The sequence below is a fragment of the Talpa europaea genome, assembly GCF_964194135.1.
Source record: "Talpa europaea genome assembly, chromosome: 7".
Lineage (NCBI taxonomy): Eukaryota > Metazoa > Chordata > Mammalia > Eulipotyphla > Talpidae > Talpa > Talpa europaea.
The window spans coordinates 85,730,114-85,743,003 of record NC_140074.1 but is presented as its reverse complement, the minus strand read 5'-3'; the positions used below and the strand labels follow the sequence as shown (position 1 = coordinate 85,743,003).

The 12,890-nt window shown below is 49.4% G+C and overlaps 1 protein-coding gene across 1 annotated transcript in view; it reads right to left on the bottom strand.

Annotated features, from left to right (window-relative positions):
• Nucleotides 1–7,739: 7,739 nt before the first annotated feature.
• NXN (nucleoredoxin) overlaps nucleotides 7,740–12,890 on the bottom strand; it is a gene marked incomplete at both ends in the record, with an annotated part of 149,922 nt that continues 144,771 nt past the window's right edge. The window contains 2 exons of the mRNA XM_084238784.1: nucleotides 7,740–7,922; nucleotides 11,215–11,339. Coding sequence (XP_084094910.1) covers nucleotides 7,740–7,922; nucleotides 11,215–11,339 — 308 coding nt within the window. The remainder of the gene's footprint in view (nucleotides 7,923–11,214; nucleotides 11,340–12,890) is intronic.

The following is a 12,890-nucleotide window of genomic DNA, read 5'->3' as shown; positions in this document are numbered from 1 at the left end:
TGTCACACCAGCTGGCTAACGCTGGGAAGCAGCCCAGAAAACTACCGCTCGAGTCTATTGACATTCAGTCTCTCAACACCTTGGAAAAGTGCTAAAGAAACAGAAGTCACTAAAAGGAAGCGCATGCCTTTCCATTGGGAAACCAGTCTCCCGCAATCTTTGTCCCTGGATTGTTCTTTTTTTTTTTTTTTAAGAGGCATGTATTTTTATTTATTTATTTGTTTGTTTGTTTGTTTTTTATTTATTACATGCACTGGGTACAGTCAGAAGCGCGGGAGGGTGAGAGAATTCACCAGAGCCAGAGGGGAGAACAGAGCAGGCAGAAGGACCGAAGTACACTGCTGAGGGGAGCAGCGGGCGAGACAGAGAGAGGTCTGCTGCGCCATGTGGGTTGGGGGATTGAACTCATGCTGCAGTGGCTGGCGACAGCGTGATAGCACTGTCCTTAACCCCTGTGCCACCAGGGAGGCCCTGTCTTCTAATGATAACCTGAAATCTATACAACATGTGGGACCCTCCTCCGGTGACCAGGGAGCAGCCGGGGATCGAACCGGTGCCACAGAGGCTGCGGGCAGCTTCGCAACCCAGCGCTCAACCGCTGCGCCACCTGGATTGTTCTTGATTTTTGTTACAAAATAAATCAGTGAAAGAGTGACAAACCGTGTACACCAAGCCCTGGTTTAGAAAAACAGTGCAAAACCATATACCTGGCAAGTAATTCTAAGCCTATTCTATCATCCTAGGTGTAAGAAGAAAAAAGAAATTTACCTCTCATTCACTACATAGTCAGTGGTGTCTGACTTTCATGTATCTGTTACTTTCATGTATTTGTATGTATAATTTGATGGCAAATTTTCCTTTAAAATGACTAGAGGGGAAGAAAGTGTCACTGATACTGGAAAATCACTGTCTTGAATTCTATATTATGAGGCCAACATTTGTTCTGTTACCATTTCCCCAGGAAATATGGATAAATAATATATAACAAACAAGACACTGCCTGAAACACTGTCAAAAGGTTGGCCAGGCTGCTCTTTTGCCTTTGTTTTACGTGGTGCTGCAATGTGATTTCTGCCACCAGGTGGCAGCCACGCCACAGCCACTCCCAACCCTGAAGAAGGGGGTGGGGATTTTTCCTGAATTTGAGTTGAAGAGGTTGGAGTCTAAAGTCTCCCTCCACCATAGAGGGCATTTTGCAAGCCAGTTGTACTCAGAGGTGCTGCAATTGGAGACCCAGCCAGATTGTCACTTATTTTTTCAGCAGAATCTTAAGTATAGGAGGTTATTGAACCAAAAATTAAAGAGGAAATGGAGAGAGATGGGGAGTGGCTGCAGCAGGAAGCACAACTTTCCCCTTGGAATGGAGCCCCTGAAAAAGCAGTGCTGGGCAAATGCTGATGTCCCACCACTGCCTTGCTCTTCACTTGAGGCTTCAGGCCAGTGGGAGATGAAACCTCCCCTTCCTTTCCCCTACTCACAGCTGCTTGCTCCTGGTTAGGATCAACGGACTTCCCAGGACTAGTTTAAACGCAGACCTTCTACCACTTGCCCCAGGTTAATGGCAACACCAGATGTCATCACCATCCAAGCTGGGCTGCTCTTAGTTCCACTTGACATTCTGCCACATGAATGATTCTAGAAGTCTAGGTGAATCCTCCCCATTTTGCAAAAAAAAAATCTCCCTAGATTAAGAATTAGGACTAAATGGAATGAAATTGTAACCACCCTTTGTTCTCTCTTCTCAGCTACCACCTCCTGTGTGATTAACCTTTGACCCATTTCTTATTTTAATGTATTTCTCTCCAACTGCATTCCTGGGAACTTGAATAATTGTGTTATATCTTTTTTTTTTTAAGATTTATTTATTTATACAAGAACCGGGGTATAGGCCAAATGTGCGGGAGGGTGAGAGAATTCACCAGAGACAGAGGGGGGAACAGAACAGGCAGACTGACGAAATACACTGCTGAGGGGAGCAGCGGGCAAGATAGGAGAGGTCTGCTGCGCCATGTGGGTTTCTTCCTGGCTGGCAGGGGATCGAACCAGCACTGCAGAGGCTGTGGACAGCTTCACAGTGCAGCGCTCAACCACCTGCGCCACCAGGGGGGCCCCTGTGTTATACCTCTTAACAAAAGTTCCCTGTGCCCCTTTGAGGTTGACAGTAACATCAAAAACAAACATCTGCTGGGCCTCCCGGTGGCGCAGCGGTTGAGCGCTGGGTTGCGAAGCTGCCCGCAGCCTCTGCAGCGCCAGTTTGATTCCCGGCTGCTCCCCGGCCACCAGAGGAGGGTCCCACATGGTGCGCAGACCTCTCCTGCCGCCCGCTGCTCCCCTCAGCAGTGTACCTCGGTCCTTCTGCCTGCTCTGCTCCCCGCTCTGGCTCTGTGAATTCTCTCACCCTCCTGCGCTTCTGACTGTACCCAGTGCTTGCATAAATAAATAAATAAATCTTTAAAAAAAAAAAAAAAAACAAACAAACATCTGCTGACTACTGCCAGGTGATGGCCCTAAACAGACACTCACTCCCTGCTGAGAAAGCCAAAAGGTGTGACTTACCATACCCAGGCTGTCCAGCACCCCCTTGGACCACAGATGTGAATCCCCCTCTCCCTTCCCATACCTTGTGCCCACATTTTTCCTTCCCCTTATACAATCACAGCACCCCTGCCATTCAGAGAGCTGGTTTTTAGGGTGTCAATTCCACTGACTCCCTTGGTGGCCACCTAGAATAAACTCCTTTGTAAAAAGACATTCCTGGTTCGGTTTGGCTTTTTGGATGGTGAGCGACAGACCCAGTTTGGTCACTAACAGGGGCAGTGTCTTATCCAGGGCTCCTTGGCTTATGCTGAGAATCAGCTGTGCAGCAGGACCTGGGGCTCCCCTCCTGACCAGCTGCTACCTTTGTCCTGTAGGAATAGACCTGACTTTTTTTTTTTTTTAAGGAAACACTCCTTTAAACCAATTTCTTCTATTTCCATCAATGCACACACTAAGGTAAAAGCTAAATTAGTGGAAAAACTGATTTACTGCTCTAAGTCTTGAACTAAGTTGCTGTGTTACATTGGAGCAGCTGAGATAGCAGCCACAGCAGAGTCCTTGCTGAAAACCTCAGGAAGATGCTCAAAGTATGACTGAAATGCTGAGTGTATTACAAGATGGTACCAGTTCTGTTCTTATGTTTGCTTTATAGGGATGAGCCACTCTTTTCAACTGAGGTCACATAGTTGGAGAGGCCATCACCAAAGCTGCTACTGCTTCAAATTGCAGGAAGGGGACAAAGATTGGGAAGAAGACACGGCTAAAGCCGGGTCTGACCTCCCAGTCTCCCTTGTACCTCCTTGATGGGAAAAGGGAGCCAATCTGACCGAAGTTCCTTATTTTTTTGATCCTGGGTCCTAAGACCACACTGCCTACTATATCCCAGTTCTAGCCCGCATGGGTGACTGACTTGTGTGAGGCATGAGCACCATGAATCTATACTTGAGACTGTCTACCTCCTTTGTGTGGCACTCTAGCCTACAGGCCTGGGGTCAGAGGCTGTCATGAGTTGGCACATTATTTAATGGAAATCCACCAGTCTCTCAAAACAAGTCCTACCCAAATCTAAAGACACATCTCTTGGCATGGTAAGTATTCCAAAACACCGAGAGGTTAAGATATTTAAGGCTTGAACAATGAGGCTTATTTACTTCATGTTTCCGCATTTAAGGACATTTAGTACATGCAAACATTACATTTCCCCCCATCAAAGGGGAAATCTCTGCCATAAAGTAGAGCCAACATAAAATTTTCCTATATATTTTGTTTCCTGGAAAGTATTTCATCCTTTGCAATTGCTCCATTAACACTAATCATGAAACTAACACAAAACAGCCATTTGTCCCCAAAGAGTTTTCTCTTGAGCAGCCTGCTCGCGGGACAGCAGGGGTGTCTCTTTTGGTCTCAGCAAAGTGGGTTGTAGGCTCACTTCAACACAACCATTTCAGGGTGAACTTGAAAATCCCCCTGAACTCTGGGTCTTTTTTGAGTCCTGGGGTCACACAGCAGCACCAGAGAGAAGCTGCAGAGGGCACTGCTGAGCCTCCCCACAATTCACTCTGCTTGCGGACTGGTCTTTTGGGGCAAGTAGGGGCTTGCCTGGGCTGGGGGGCCCATGGCAGTGAACAGAAAGTGAGAGCTGTGTGCTTGCAGGACTGCAGGGGCCTGGGCCAGACATTGCTCAGGTCCCTCCCAGCTCTACAATTCCAAGTGCACAGGGTCTCTGCATGCGTGTGCACACACATGGGGGGCATTTTCCCCTATGCTGACTGTGCAACATCTTACCAGGCCCAGCTGATGGTTTGTTCCTCCACCACAGCTTATGTCTCTATCAGGACAGAATTCAGTTTGCTTCCCTGAAACAAGGCAGCAGGAGGAGAGAACAGCTTTTTAGTGTCTTTAATTAGGCAACAGGAAAAAACAAAGTCTGGCTGAAAACCACCACTTGAAGTTTGGTTGACGTCAAAAAAGCAGTGCTGGCTCTCAGTGCTCAGATAAGTGAGTCTTTGATGTCAAGGACACACTTGGGGGGTTGCGGGGTAGCAGTCGCCCTTGCAATTACAGCCACCACTGTACATACCCTTTATGTCAATTCTGAATACACACCCCTTTTCCTACATAGGTAGATCTTTATTGCTGGAAACAGGTTAAAAAAAAAAATCCCATCTCTGTTGTGAAATGGGTAGAATGGGACCTGGAAGTCATTGTGAACACAAATCTCTGGAACCCCAATTCTGAATACACACCCCTTTTCCTACATAGGTAGATCTTTATTGCTGGAAACAGGTTAAAAAAAAAAATCCCATCTCTGTTGTGAAATGGGTAGAATGGGACCTGGAAGTCATTGTGAACACAAATCTCTGGAACCCCAAGGTGGCATTTTTACAGCCACCATCCTGCCTCTTCTGCATGGCAAGGCTTCCCTTACTGCTGGCGGAAGCCCTTGAATATGTCACAGCTGGTGTTTTAACCTGCTTCCAATTAGCAACAAGAATTTTAAGGTATTTTGGAGCTGCTTAGTGGGAATTAAGAAGCCACCCACTTCGTCTGCATCAATAACCTTTAAGGTCTCTCGTACTCTCGAGACAGGATTTTTCCCTGGGTTTGGCACTGGCTGATGACCTTCCCCCAGCATTTACCCGCAAAGTGGCCACTATACAGGCATACCTCACTTGGTTGCACTTTGAGATATGGTGGGTATTTATTATTTTTTTTTACAAATCAAAGGTTTGTCGCTAGGCTTTGTGGAACAAGTCTATTGGTGCAATTTTTCCAACAGCACGTGCTCATGTCCTGTCTGTCAGATTTCATTTAGCTGTGTACGCTGTTACTTAGCCATACTATTGTACATTTAATAGACTACTGTTTAGTGGAAAGGTAACTTTTATATGCTCTGGGAAACCAACAAATTCATATGACTTGCTTTAGTGCGACATTCGCTTTATTGTGGTGGTCTGGAACAGAACCTGCAATAAATCTGAGGTGTCCCTGTATAAATCTAAAGCCCCATTTTAGTAAACCTTCCCCACCAACCTTAATCATCCCACATGCCCACTCCAAAAGGAGAAATCTGGTGTCAAGGATCCCGTTGGCATTAGCAGCTAGTTCAGTCAGCCCTGTACAGACCACAGAGGGATCACAGATGACTCATTTTTCACCCGCAATGACTTTATAGTGGGTCCTCAGTTAACTTCTGCCCCAGAAGGTAAGAAGCTGCCAAGAGCCCACCTTTCCTCCAAAGGCCGTTATGATATAGGGCAGAGACAGAAATCCCACCCCTCTTCTGAGCAAGGTCCACTTCACCATGTCCCCTCACCCACCCCAACCCTGGGGTTCTCAGAGAAACCCTAGGACAGACTAGGTTCAAGGGTCTCCAACTATTGCCTCAGCGTTCACAGGGGGACCCATGTGGGACTCCTTGTCTTTCCCCAGCAGGCTTTCTCAGGCTTCAGAGTGCTTGCTGCCTTGTTGTGAGATGAGTGTTCCACAAGGGTGTCTATAAGCTGAGAATCCACCCCATGCCAAGGCAGGTCAAACCTGGGGAGAAGGTGACGAGAGCTCCATCAGGGATCTGCTTCTGGTGGTCTAATCCGGATGTGCTTCTTGGCTTCTGGAGAATTCAATGGATGATCAATGACCCTGCAGGGTCTGGGGTAAGTCTCAAAAACTTTGAAGCATAGCTACCAGGTGTCCAGTGACAGTCAAGAGGATCTTGTATGTTCCAGTCTCCTACTGCCCACCTCCCATAGGACACCACACCACAAGTAAAACATTTCTGTTAGTAAGGACAGGAAAGGCCAAGTGGTTGATAACGTCCAGAGATGCCTGCTTTATTTCTTACTAAATGATTGTATTTCAGGCTGGTGACATCGATAACAGTCTAATTACCAACTAGTTTTGTACCTCTGAACTACAAATCAACAACCCAATAATTTGGCAAGGAGCAATGGTGTCAACAGCTAACTGGGGGAACTGAGTTTTCCAAATAAATGGTCTTGGTTGTCAGAGTGCTGTAAGTGGATCCAAGGGTAAGGCTTGGGATTGTTTTAAAGACCCTGACACTTCACTGATAGGCTGAAACCCTAGGAGTCCCTAGGCCAAAGCCCTCCATCCCAAATCCTAAGAGCAGAGTAGTTATTTTACTTGTTGAAGTCAGTTCAGCACAAATAAGGGACTGAGCTACGTGGCCCAAGAAAAATGGATTCAGTGGCATACTTGATTGACATGCCCTCTGTTCTCACTCCCACCCTAGGACACAGCTTTTTCTGAAGGTCCTTAGGAAAAAGCTAGACTTCAGGTAATTTCTTCTCTTTTTTTAATTCTGCTTTGAAAAGAAAAGGGGATGACGGGGGTAACCAAAAGTGGGCGTAGGTGCCTCAGGAGAGCTGCAGTGGCCCTAGGACCACTGAGCAGGGCTGAATCGGTTCTGTGCTGGTGACTTGTGCTACTCTATAAACTCAGAGCTGAGTCCATCTTCTTGAGATGTTCGCAGGGAAGAATTGATTAACAAAATTTCAGGATAGGAGGGGCGGTTCATATGAGAAGGCAGAAACTTGAAGATCAAGGAAGAAAGTGATAGAAGGAAGGAATGAGAGACTTATCACTTGGTAGGAGCTCAAAAAAGCAGTTACTATATGAATCATTACCATAGCTACTCTTCTTACCAGAAAAGAACACAAGCTTCCTTTGAGATCTGGAACTGACTGACAAGCTGGTGCTTTTCCCTCAGACAAGACAGACTAAGTCACCTAGGAAAGGTTCTAAGCTGAGGCCTACGAGGCTGCGTCCCTTTCCCTGCTCCACCTGCATGCACGTGTTTCACTGAGCTGTCTCAGTGCATGCTGACACCAGAGGCAGAGCCAGAGCACCAATGCAGTATTCCTTTATGTTCGCTCGGCAGGAGAACACCAAGAACTAGTGACTGAGAGTGATGCGGTCCCAGTTCTGGCCAGGTTATGCCAGCCCCATGAATCCCAAGCAGAGTCTCCAAATATTGTGGGTTCTTCTGCTGCTGAGAGGATAGGCACCCTAGGGTGCTAACTGAGGAGTTAATGCAGAAAACAAGGCACCACAGAGAGGTTGGATACTTGGGTTGTGTGATTCAGGACACGCTGGAAAAGTCCAAGGGTGGAGGGAAGGAAGGAGAAGAGGAGGAAGAGGAGACTGAGTTTTAAATAACGTCTCATGAGGCCAGAGTCCCACTAGATGGGCTCTGGTTTGAGCTTTTCTGCTAGGAAGTCATTCACAAAGGCCTCCACAATGGCAGGGGTGATCTCTTCCACGTCCATCACGTACTTGGCCCGGGCTGACATGTCCAGAATGGTGAGCAAAGGGGCAGCCTCGGGCAGATTGGTGTAATCTCGCAGGGAGTCAGTCATGTCGTCCTGGAAATCAGCAGAAGACGGAGAGAACCAGTAAGTTTTCAAGGATGAGGGTAGAGTCCCCTGGGCCCAGTTTCTCAGCTGGCTTGCATCCTGAAGACCGGGCCGCCCTCCAGGAAAGATGGGATTTCAGAAAGGGGAGCAGAAAGGAGACCCAGGCCTGACTTGAGGAGTGGGGAGGAGGAGGCTGGTTGGTAAAATTTTCGTTCTGCATAACCCCAAACCACCAGGTAAGTCATCTTCATTAGCATGAAAGCAACTTTGATAAATCCTCTGCTTTGTATAACCGATATCCTTTGATTACTTAAGTTTGCAATCAACTCTCAATTATTTGCAGCCCTGTTGTGAATTATCTGAAGCCAGCCTGGGTTTCAATTCTGGAATGTTTTTAAGCAGAAGCAATTCAGTGGCCTCACTCCCACCCCTACCTGTGGTTTCAGGGGGGCAGGAGCTGCAGTCAGTGAGGAAGATGGGGCTATGGAAAAATTCTAAGTTCACACAGCTTCACAACATTTATCATACATTCCCAAACACTGTCTAGACCAATTTCCCTAATATCAGATGTAGCCTTTTCAAGTATAAAGCAAACATAGAAATTTGAAGACAAGGAGAAAGGATATGTAAGGGAGCAACCATTAGAGATTACCTTTTATGCTGCTGACCCCCCTGTTGGGTAGATAATAGAAAAATGGAATCTATATAGCCATGCCAAGAATGTCTCACTATAAGATAGTCTCACTGGCTGAAAAGACCTGCAGTTAGTCTCCCTGATGGCGCAGGGGTTAAAGTCTCAGAGCTATGAAGTTGTTGCCAACCACTGCGGCCTGAGTTTGATGCCCGGCCAGGGCGGTGACCCACATAGCGCAGCAGACCTCTCCTGTCTCACCCGCTGCTCCCCTCAGCAGTGTATTTCAGTAGATCTGCTTGTTCTGCTCCCCACTCTGTCTCTGATGAATTCTTTCACCCCCCCACACCTCTGGCCTACACCCCAGTTCTTGTATGCGTAAATAAATGAAAATAAATCTAAAAAAATGAAAAATTAATGAAAAGACTTGCAGAGAAAGGCACGGGGTATGACTGACCTTAAATGCTGGCTCACAGGAGGCATGCAATTTACAACTTACCAGCTTCTGAGAAAAAAACATTCCTTTCTCCAAGGACAAATCTTTGAGAAGATTATTAGTGACCATCTCTTCCCCTCCATACCACCTCTCCTGAACAGCAGGCACTTCCCAGAATTCTGGGTGATTCAACATCCCCGACCCCGTTCACCCAATACAGGTCCTTCATCTGAGTTAGTAAACAATCTTCATAAGTAGAGGGGACACCTGGATAAATGCTGTACATCTAATTCCCATGAGGAGGCACAGGCCAAGCTAAGTGCCTCTCCCCACCCTGCACACACTCCTTCTGAGCTTTAATGTCTACTGAGGCTTCAGAAGGGATGACTTCTACTGCTAGAGTGAAAAGGATCAAGGCTGAGGTTCTCCTTAGCCCTGGGTAGACTTGAAATCTACTTGATGTCCAGACCTTGTGCCCACTCCCATTCCATATTGCCTCACTTCTGGGCACAAGGACAGAGACCTGGACCAAGAGAGTTTCCAAGGCCAAGGGCTCAGGTACACAGAAGGAGGGGCAGCCAGGTGGGGAACCAGAGTAGAAAATGACACTGGCTGATCCATCCAACTCCTGATCCAGGCAGCCTTCCCTCAAGCCTGAGGTCCAGTGCCTGGGTGGCTCCATCTGCCAGCCCAAATGGGCAGAAAGAGAGAGCACTGCATATGAAGTCCCACTGGCCACACACTCATGGCTCTCTCTGCTACCTACTTAATGTATGACTTTCGTGAGGCATTTCCAGCTCAGGTCTCACTCCCTGTAAAATGGGTTTGATAATGGCTCCTGACACACCAGGTGAGAGACGGCCAGCACACACAGCCCAGCTGGCCAACCTCCGTGCTGCCTCACATCTGTCTCCTTTCCTCGTCCATGAAAGGGTACTAACTAATTCCATCCTCAGCCAGAGAGGTGAAGAGCAAATGGGATTGTGCAGGTGAAGCACTTGGCTGGGTGCCTGGCATATAGAAAACCTACAAATGCGCCTTTTCAGTCACATTTCTAAAGCAGTTCCTGGAGCTCCAGAACCTGCCCCACCCCCTCCCAGGCTCAGCCCTTTCCATTCCGCACCCCTTTCTCTCAGAGCCAGTGGAAAGGGGTTAGAGTTGAATCAATTCAGAGCTGCCTCCCTGTGTGCTTTGTGTGGAGCAGCTTGCGAGCCCCAAGGCTGGACCCTGTGAACCTGCTTTGTTCGCTCTACCCCGGGGGCTGAGCAGGGTGACTTCAGCTGCCTGTGAGGGGCCCAGCGGGGGGGGGGGGGGGCGCTAGCAGGGGGAGCTATTGAGAAGTGATGAATGGGTGGTTCAAGGTATCTGGCTGCTCCTGCCTCTCCTGGGATCCACACAGTGTGAAATGAGCATGGGCTCTGACCAAGCCGAGGAGGTACAGACGGGTGGAAGGAGCAAGGGAGGGCAGGAAGCTTCAAAAACTGTGTGGATAACCAGCTTGTGGCAGATACAGGGTGGGTGAGGGAGGCGGAGGAGCATGCACGGAGGATGACACCGGTGGCGGGACCGAGGTAGCGCGCCTGTGTCGACCACGGCCATCTTGCAGAGAGTCCCAAATCTGCAGGGTGGAGGCTGGCTCCTGCCAGAGGGGGCTGGACTGAAGGGCCCAGGTTTTTTACTCTGAAAAGGCTCCTGGGACCAGCCCAGGTGGAGGCCCTTGAGGGACAGGTAAAGAGAGGGATGTCAGCACTCTCCCTGGGAGGGCTGGTTAACTACATGCGGGAGCTGTGGCACCCAGCCCCCTTCCCTGCAGGGGAAAAGCCCACTTTGGAGGCTGGTGTGAAGGGACTACGAAGCAGACAGGCCCTTCAAGGGCCTGGTTTGGACCCAGCTTCAGGGCGGTAAGTGTTGATCAAATCTTTGTGGCTGCAGCTTTTCCCAGCAGCCTGGGAAGGAGCTGAGCACCTGGGGTTAAGGCTGGGGGTAGAGGGGTTCCTGGGAGGACTGCCTACTGCTGCGAGGCTGCTGAGTGAGGAAGATAGGCAGAAGGAAGCAGCAGGGGCAGACAATGGGGTTTCCATGACTGGTGATATACCTTTCTTGCCACATTTGTGTGCAGGCTCTTCCAGAAGTATAGTCACCCCAAACCCTGGGCCCTTTCAAAACATTCCTTAAGGGCCCATCTCATGTCCTAGGAGGCAGCCAGCTGAGCCAATACCCATGGCAATACTCACCTCCCCTGCCACAAAGAATAAAAGTGGTGCCTCCTCCTCTTTGGCTTTGTACTTAGCAATTATCTTCTCAGCTATTGGCTGGATTAGCTGCTTGGCGGCCTCGGACTCCCCATCATCCTCAGAATCTGTGATCGGGGAGAGAAAGATTCAGAGAGCACTGGCTTGTCACCGTGGCATCCTCTGAGGGACCCTGGGACCAGGGCCTAAAACGCTCATCTGGACTGCCCCTTAATGGAAAGAGTATCCCCTGGTGGGACACAGGCCTCGCCTCCTGGGTGCCTGAGGAGGAGTGTACAGTGTGCACACACATGCTTGCCAGCACAGCTCGCTTCTGCGCCACGCTCCCCAGGAACAGCCTCACTAAACAGCACTGATGCCACAGGCAGAATGGCCCTTTTCATTGAATTCTTCACAAGCTGAGCTTCCCCTAAGCCAGGACCTGAGATTGCCAGTTTCAATCACAGCATGAGATGCCACGACCTCAGACGGATGGCTTCCTAGTGAAAATGGCAGAACTGGTGGCAGTGGGGAGGCATCAGGGCTGCTGGAAACCAAACTGACAGTTGGACTTGCCTAGGAGGGGATGACTATTGCAGGGCAGGGTTGGTGGGGTTGGAGGGGGGAGTTGGGTGCACAGATAGTCCACCAGGTGACCAGGCTCCTGAGAACCCCCTCAGGCTTCTTTTACCCCAGTGCAACAGGACCCCAGTGCTCACTCCTGCTGCAACTATCACCAAGAACAAGAGCAACATCCCTCAGTGGTAAATCAGGGGAGGAGAGAGCAGGTGCAGTAGGGAGCTTGCACCCAGAAATGCCACTGCCAAGAGGCCCACAGCATGCAGACGTGGGACACATTCATCTAAGAGCTGTGTGATGCTGGGAACCCTCTGGGACCCTGTTTCTATATCTGCATATGGCCAGTGAGGTTCCCAACTATCCCTTGGTTCAGAATTGTTCCCTAGTAGGCTCAGAGTATGGCTGTGTAGGCCTGCAGCAGGCAGGGAGGCCCCAAGGTGAATGAGCTCCCAAGGTCATCTCTCCCCAAGTGACCTCTGTCCTCTAAACACGGGACCAACCTATGGACCTGCTTACATAAGAATTTCCTTGTGTCTGCCTATTGGTTCTCCTGGAGTGGTGGGGGATGAAAGGGCAAATGAGACTTCCAGTGAACAGGGGTAGGATGTTGCAAACAACCCCACCCTCCTCAGTGAAATGGACATGGCAGCATCTCGGTCATGATCCTCATATCCAAAGTCATTTTGAGTGGGAGGAAAGAAACACGTCCTAAAGCAGAGGGTGAAGTGGCCTTGGGCAGCAGTTGCTCCATTTGCAGAAGGAACGAGGCTCATTCCACAGGGCTTGAGGGAACCTGGAGTAGGAGCTCCTGTGTCCTGTCCAGCCAACCACAGTCACCAGAGTGCCAGTGTGACAAAGACTGAGGGCACCAGGTCACAGAGATGTCATCCTGCAGCTGGGATTGGCAGACCTGCCCCCGGGGCAGTTGAACAGAGCACAGGTGATGAGAACAGCAGGGTAAGGCTCCACTGAGGGGGCCCAGTCCCAGCAGCTGCGGTGCAGGCCCGCCTCCTCCAACAAAGGGCCTGTTCATCAGGGGGACAGAGGGCATCCTTGGGCCTGACCTATTCTTCCCAGCTGGCAGTTGGGAGCAGCAAGGA